The following is a 7,945-nucleotide window of genomic DNA, read 5'->3' as shown; positions in this document are numbered from 1 at the left end:
TGTGTGTGTGTGTATGTGTGTGGACTTCAGCTGCTGGGGGCATCACCAGTGTCTCCCATGGGCTCCCTATCCGGCAGAGGCCCAGCCTAGCTCAGGCACAAAGGCTGAGTTTTGCCCCCTAAGAACTTAGTCTTCCTTCTGTACCCAGGTGTCAGGAAGAGAGAGCCGAGCTGCAGGCACAGCTGGAGCAGAAGCAACAGGAGGCTGAGAGGCGGGACGCCATGTACCAAGAGGAGCTTGGAGGGCAGCGGGACTTGGTCCAGGCCATGAAGAGGCGGGTGTTGGAACTGATCCAGTAAGGACGGGGACAGTGGGAAAGGGGAGACAGACGGGGGAACGGTAAGGAATGTGGAGCCCGGAGCATGAGAATTCTACTCCACTCACAGCTCCCAAGCAGGGTTCTAGAACTTTTATATATGCTAACTCTTCTGTTTCTTTTAGCCACTCCCTGCTGTTATCCCCATTTTACAGAAAAGGAAACTGAGGGTCAGAAATAAGACAGACTTGGCCGGGTGCAGTGGCTCACACCTGTAATCCCAGTACTTTGGAAGGCCGAGGTGGGCGGATCATGAGGTCGGGTGTTCAAGACCAACCTAGCCAATGCAGTGCAATGCAGTGAAACCACATCTATACTAAAAATACAAAAATTAGCCGGGCATGGTGGCGCGTGCCTGTAATCCCAGCTACTTGGGAGGTTGAGGCAAGAGCATCACTTGAGCCCAGAAGGCAGAAGTTGCAGTGAGCCAAGATCACACCACTGCACTCCAGCCTGGGGAACCGAGCGAGACTCCATTTAAAAAAAAAAAAAAAAAAGGCAGACTTGGTCACCTAGGACCCATAGCATATTAATTGTATAGAGTCCCCTGACAATAATGCACACCACCACCCGGACCCACTCCCACATACACACACCTACTGAGGTTAGGGAGGAGAAAAGAACCATGGGTTGAGAAGGAATTGGGAGAAGGAGGAAAAAGACACCAGGGAGAACCCAGAGGTGATCACGTGTCCTACACCTACCTGCCCACGGGACTTCGTCAGGCCCTGGGCCTGTGGACCTGCCCTGGGTCAGCTGTCCTAGGTTCCAGAGGCTGGGCTCACCAGGGTCAGCTCCAAACCACTAAGCTCACTGAGAGACAGGGAAGATGCGGAAAGCATAATTCCTGCCCTTTAGTTCGGTAGAGAGTTCACATACATATGTTATCCTCTCATACAGTTCAGGAAACAGGAGACCAGTGGACTCAGGTTCCATTAAAATTGGAAGGTTGCTAAGGGGTCTTTTTTTTTTTTTTTAACAGAGTCTAGCTCTGTCACCCAGGCTGGAGTGCAGTGGCGCCATCTCAGCTCACTGCAACCTCTACCTCCCGGATTCAAGTGATTCTCCTGCCTCAGCCTTCCAAGTAGCTGGGACTACAGGTGCGTGCCACCATGCTGGGCTAATTTTTGTATTTTTGGTAGAGAAAGGATTTCACCATGTTGGTCAGGCTGGTCTTGAACTCCTGACCTCAATCAATCCACCCAGCTCAGCCTCCCAAAGTGCTAGGATTTCAGGTGAGGGGTCATTTAGAACTAAATCCTCTTACACAATATCCAAATGGTATTAAGGGTGAGAAAAAGGAGACATCAACTTGGAAAGGACAAACAATAATTTAAGGAATAGTTCCTCCAAAGGATTTACTGTCAATTTGGAGGAAGAGAGATATAAAAAGTGAAGTATTGACTTCATGAAATAATTTAAGATAGCCAACAATAAAAGACATATATACGTGATTGTTAAAGAAAACTAGAAAATTAAATGGAACATGGCCGGGTGCAGTGGCTCACAGGCCTGTAATCCCAGCACTTTAGGAGGGCAAGGTGGATGAATCACCTGAGTTCATGAGTTTGAGACCAGCCTGACCAACATGGTGAAACCCTGTCTCTACTAAAAATACAAAAATTAACTGGGCGTGTTAGCGGGCACCTATAATCCCTGCTACTCAGGAGGCTGAGGCAGGAGAATCACTTGAACCCCAGAGGCGGAGGTTGCAGTGAGCCGAGGTCATGCCACTGCACTCCAACCTGAGCGACAAGAGTGAAACTCCATCTCAAAAAAAAAAAAGAAAGAAAGAAAATTAAATGGAACATGTAATAGAAAACAAAAAGTATATATCCCCCAAAGTGTTGGGATTAGGGATAGCATTAGAACTCAGCACTGAGCATATTGGTAGCAGGATCAAAAAGGGAAAGACAGAGTGACTAAATCTCACTTCCCATCCAAAGAAAATATACTAGTTCATCAGCTCTAGTTTCCCAGTGCAAAGGTGATTAATCACAGGTTCTCAGGCAGGAAACATTAAACTATGTAATACAATGTCCCTGGCAGAAGCTTATGGAAAATACAACCCTATGCAAAAAACGAAAAGAAAAAGGAAAAAAAATAGCCACCAAGGTTGACTTCTGCGTCAGGATGGTGGACTGCCCACATCTTATCTATTCTCCATCCTGAAATTTCTCTAAAATGACTATAAAAGACTAAAACCTAAAACGGAGAGAAAAGTGGAGGAGCTAACCACAGAGGAGAGATTTCAACTAATTTCCAGAAGCTGGAAAATGGATGGAGAAGTGGATACTGTGTGAAGCCCAAGTTTTTTGTAGGATCCAGAGATCCCAGAGCCACAGATGGCAGAAGTCAGATGAGAGATAAAGTCATTAGAAAGAACAGTCCATACCTGCTGCCTTCTGCCGGCCTCCCCACATGCAGAATATCCAGCACTCAGGGGCCTATCTCCCAAGCAAATGACCAAAAGATCCTTCACTAAAGGAATTTAAGTGCCCCAAATAAAAGACCAGTTTGTCCTGGCATTTGGGTGTCTGGTTGTAGCAGGTAGCTCCCTGCCCAGTCCCCACTAAAGGGAAGCCACTAGTCAACCATTCCTGTCCACTATTCAGAGCTCTAAACAGCTTTTATTGCCTCTTTCTCACACATAAAATGACAACCAAGGATCCCCAGATATTTGAGGAGAGTCTAGAACATAAAGGGAAGAGATGAAGATAAACAAAGGAAAAAGATCCATCTTCCATGAAACAGGATGCTATAAAAAGCATCTGTCAAAAGAGAAACATTCTTGGAAATTAAAAATTAAATTAAAATTATGATCACTGAATTTTTCTCAATTCACTAAAATGATTAGAAGAGAAAGATGAGGCAGCCTCTTAGAAAGTAGAGTAACAAGCATAGAGAGATGGGAGTCAGGAGAGAAATAATTAAACATACAGATAATCAGTCTCTGAATTCCAATGTCCTTTCTAACTGTGAGGAGAGAAACAAATGAAACATAGCAAAAATTAAGATGTGAGAGAATTCCCCAGCTCTGATGGACACAGATCTTCAGATTTGAAGATTTCACTGAGCAAAGAATTGACAAACAAAACAAAGCCCACAGATACATCATTATGAAATTTTAGTAAAACAGATAAGGAGAATGTCCTAAGATTGTCTAGAAAAAAAGACAGATCACCTATAAAAGAAGTAGAAATCATGTAAACAGTCTATGGTGCAATTCTTTTTAAGTTCTGAGAAAAACTGACTTTTGCCCTAGAATCTTGTTCCCAGACAAACCATGAATGAAGTGGGGGAGGTGGTGGAGTAAAGACATTTTCACATAGACAGATTTCAGAAAATTTACCTCCCACATAGCCTTTCATAGGAAGTTAGTTGAGGATGTGCTCCAGAAAAACAAGGAAGTAAGCCAAGAAAGGAGAAGATGTGGAATTCAGGAAAAAAAAAATTGCTTTAGCCTAGGAGAGAAGAAAAGGGAATTCCCAAGATGACAAGTGGGCAGCAAGCCCAGGGAGCAGTCAGTCCAGACTGTAGCAGAAGGACCAAGGACGCAGGAGGAAGGTATCTGGGGAGAAAGGGAATCAAGAGAACACCTGAAATGATGAAGAATTGGGAGGAAAATAATATGTTAAAGGCAAGTAATGCAAGAAAAAAAGAAAGGCAATTAAAAACTCCCAGAAAACCAAAAGCCTTCCAAGAAGGAAAATGTTATAGAAGGTATCTTAGCTTGTTGGGAAGAAATATGTATATATATTATCTAATAATGTAAATATTATTCATTAATTTTTTCAATGTTAGAATCAACTTAAAAGCAAAGCACAGAAAGCAATTATGTAATTATAGAAACAGAACGTAAATGCTACCACCTTAACAATATTATGTATAGAATAGAATCCAATAGAATGTTCTATAAAGGTCGTATATTTATGCTGTCCAGTATGGTAGCTGGTAGTCACATGTAGAGATGAAGCACTTGAAATATTGAGCTGGTGCAACTAAGGAACTAAAGTTTTTATTTTATGTATTAATATTTTAATTAAATTAAATGTAAATAGCCACATGTGGGGTAGTGGCTACCATTCCGGATGCTGTGAGAACAGATGGCAAGTTAGAAGGTGGAGGAAAGAGGTGAGTTGAAAGGAAGAGATGCTGGCATCATCATATTACAGAACAGGAGTCATAAGGATACTACCTATAGTTAGTAGATGAAGAAATAAATATGTGAGTATATTCTGTAAAAATTACAATGGTGGCCTGGGCACGGTGGCTCATGTCTGTCATCCCAGCACTTTGGAAGGCCAAGGCTGAGGTCAGGAGTTTGAGACCAGCCTGGCCAACATGCTGAAACCCCATCTGTACTGAAAATATAAAAACTAGCCAGGCATGGTGGCACATGCCTGTAATCCCAGCTACTTGGGAGGCTAAGGCAGGAGAATCACTTGAACCCAGGAGGGGGAGGTTGCAGTTAGCCAAAATCATGCCACAGCACTCTAGCCTGGGTGACAGAGAAAGACTCTGTCTCAAAAAAAAAAAAAAAGAAAAAAATTACAATAGTAGCCAATAGAGGAACTAAAAACAGGAATATAACTATGTGAGGATGGTGAGTTAGTGAGGATGGTAATAAATAAGCTAAATCCTCTGATATCAAAGGACGGAGCTCTATAGAGAATGTTCTCTATTGGTAAACAAAGAAGGAGATAAAGGAGCATATTACTTAAATATGGAAGCAATTTCAAGGAGAGAAAGCAAAACGATGTCAGAAATGGTTTGCCACTGAGAACGAGAGAGGGAGGTGTTTTGATATGAGCACTTTTGTATGATTTTATTTTTAAATCACGTGTATGTATTATTTTGATACAAATTTAAAAGAACCCTTCTTCCTAAATATCCTTTCAAAAGGGAGTGAAGGCGGGGCATGGTGGTTCATGCCTGTAATCCCAACACTTTAGGAGGTTGAGGCAGGGTTCAAGACCAGTCTGGGCAACATGTCGAAACCCCAGCTCTACAAAAAATTAGCCAGGCACACGCCTATAGTCCCAGCTACTTGGAAGGCTAAAGTGTAAGGATCACCTGAGCCCGGGAGGTCAAGGCTGCAGTGAGCTGTGATCATGCTACTGAACTCCAGCCTGGGCAACACAGTTAGATGCTCTCGCAAAAAAAAAAAAAAAAAAAAAAAAGGCAGTGAAATCAGTTTTGCAAGGGCATACACGTAAATAAATACCAAGGCAGTTTGTACTAAGTGCCAGATAAGAGACAGTAGGCAACATGTGCTGTAAGTGTCTGGAGCAAGAAACCCCAGGGGGCTCTGTGATCAGGGAGCACTCCTTTGTGCTTAAATAATGGATCCTTAAATCATGGGTCAAGATTATTTTGGGCGAAGAGGAGGCCAGGTGTCAGACGCATTCTGATCTCTTGTATGTGTCTCTCACTGTCTCTTCATTTCTGTCTGTCTTTCTCTGGCCCCTGTGTCTCTTTCTCTATCTCTCCATCTGTCTCCGTATCCGTCTCTTCCCCTCTGTCTCCATTTTCTCTGTCTCTGTGTCTATTTCTCTGTGTGTGTTTCTCTCCCTCTATATATCTCTCAACTTCTCTATGTCACACTCTGTCTCTCTCCAATCCTCTGACTTCCTCTCTCTCTCTCTCTTTCTCTCTCTCTCTCTCTTTCTCTCTCTCTTTCTCTCTCTCTCTCTCTGTCTCTCTCTCCCTCTTTCCCCTTCTCTCTGCCCCTCCCTCTCTGAGTAACCATCTTTCTCTGTCCATCTTTGTATCCCCCTCCATTGCTGTGTCTCTGTCTTTCTGCGTCTCTGCTCTTGTTTCTGTCCCTGTCTCTGAATCTCTTTTTATTTCTCTGTGTGTCCATGTGATTCCCTCCATCACCCTCTCTGTCTCTCTCTTCCTGTCTGTGTGATTCCCTCTGTTCCTCTCTGTCTCTCTGTCTGAGTCATTTCCCATTTCTGTCTTTTGATCTCTGTCTCTGTCTATGTCTCCCCACCTTCATCCCCCATCAGAGAAAAGGACCGCCTGTGGCAGAGGCTCCAACATCTTTCTTCCATGGCCCCTGGGTGCTGTGTGGCCTGTAGCAAGATCTTTGGCCGATTGTCCCGGCGGTATCCATGCAGGTAAAAGGAAGGGCACAGATTCCTCCCTCTGGGACAGCCCAGTTTCCACCAGCTGACAGCCCCCACCCACCCCAGGGAAGGGAGGGACACAGCAACTGGGTGTTTATAAAAGGCCACTTACAGCTGCCCACTCATTCTACCATATCTGACTTCCAACACTAAGCAGAGCCACGAAGGAGAAGAGCAGAAGGGTCAGATAAGGAGTGGGGTCCGGGGGGGCAGGATTGGGTCCCCCTCCAAGAACTGACCAAGAAATGGGCCTCTCATCCGGAAGGGAGCGTCTGTACAGTGTAAGCTGCTCCCCCTCCTTCGTCTGTGAGCACAGTGCTAGGACCAGCCTTGGGAGAGAGGAAAGTGAGCCACCAGGAGAAGCTACCATGTGAAGGTGGAGGCTCTGGAGGGGTTGGGCATCAGGACACCCTTCAGGAGAGGGGAGACCTCTTGAGACAGACCAAGGGCATTCCACTGGGAGATGAGAAACAGATGTCTCAGGTGGACCTGAAGACGCTGGAACTCCATGACCTCAGCGCCCACTTGGGGAAGTGCCAGCTGCAGAGGCCACCCCAGGCTTCCCTGCCTCTGCCTTCCAGGCTCTGCGGAGGCCTGCTCTGCCACGCTTGCTCTGCAGATTACAAGAAGAGAGACCGCTGCTGCCCACCCTGTGCCCAGGGAGGAGAAGCCCAGGTCACCTGACCAAGACCAGCCCACGACTGGCCTCCCACCCGCTTGCCCATCCCACTCAATCCACTCCCTGCCCGTAGCTCTTCCCAGCCCTCTTGTTTGTCCAGTCCGAATTCTAGACATTGGAGATCTAAGGCACCAGCACTTCTGTGGACAGAGTAGGGTGTGGGGAGTGGTTCCAGCCCTGCAGCTACCACAAGGAGCCAGGTGACTTTGGCGAAGCCCTCAGTGCTCAGGGCTTCTTCTCTAACGTTAGGAGTCGGGCCCCATCCTCTCTAAAGTCCCTCTGGGATCAGCAAATCCATGACTGTAGCTAAGACGCCAGCAGCCCTGACATTTCTCCTCCACACTCCCCACTCACCCAGCACTGGTGCCCACCCTTCCTGATTCACTAGAAGTGAAGCCTGCACTGTCTTGGGCTCTCCCGCAGCTTCTTGTCTGGAGTCAGCTTCAGGGATCTGTGTTTGTATTGCTGTGTTTCTTTTTATGTTTAACAGTTTTATTGAAGTACTACTGATGCATGATAAACATGACAGAGTGTACAATTTGATGAGTTTTGATTTTAATAAACGCCAGTGAACCATCTTCATAAACATATCTATCCACCCCAAAGTTTCCTTGTGCCCCTCTGTGGCCTCCCTCCCTTGCTTTCCCTCCATACCTAGGAAAACACTGATCTGCTTTCAGTCACCACAGGCTAATGTACATTTTCTAGAATTTTATGTAAGTGAAATCATACAGTACGCCCTCTTTATTGCCTGCCTTCTTCTGCTCAGCTTCATGATGTTGAGATTCCTGCTTGTTGCTACATATATCAGGAACA

At 45.4% G+C, this 7,945-nt stretch overlaps 1 protein-coding gene across 1 annotated transcript; it reads left to right on the top strand.

The window, feature by feature from the left end:
* The first annotated feature begins 11 nt into the window (after positions 1-11).
* On the top strand, positions 12-7,717 carry LOC116273640 (RUN and FYVE domain-containing protein 4-like). Its single transcript, XM_031662773.1, has 3 exons — positions 12-295; positions 6,331-6,441; positions 7,032-7,717. Exons 1-3 carry the CDS (start codon positions 222-224, stop codon positions 7,132-7,134), a joined length of 288 nt encoding a protein of 95 aa, XP_031518633.1. The 5' UTR covers positions 12-221; the 3' UTR covers positions 7,135-7,717.
* The last annotated feature ends 228 nt before the right edge of the window (positions 7,718-7,945 follow it).

This window comes from Papio anubis, unplaced genomic scaffold, assembly GCF_008728515.1.
Source record: "Papio anubis isolate 15944 unplaced genomic scaffold, Panubis1.0 scaffold996, whole genome shotgun sequence".
NCBI classification, from domain to species: Eukaryota; Metazoa; Chordata; class Mammalia; order Primates; family Cercopithecidae; genus Papio; species Papio anubis.
This window is presented reverse-complemented; position numbering and strand designations above follow the sequence as displayed.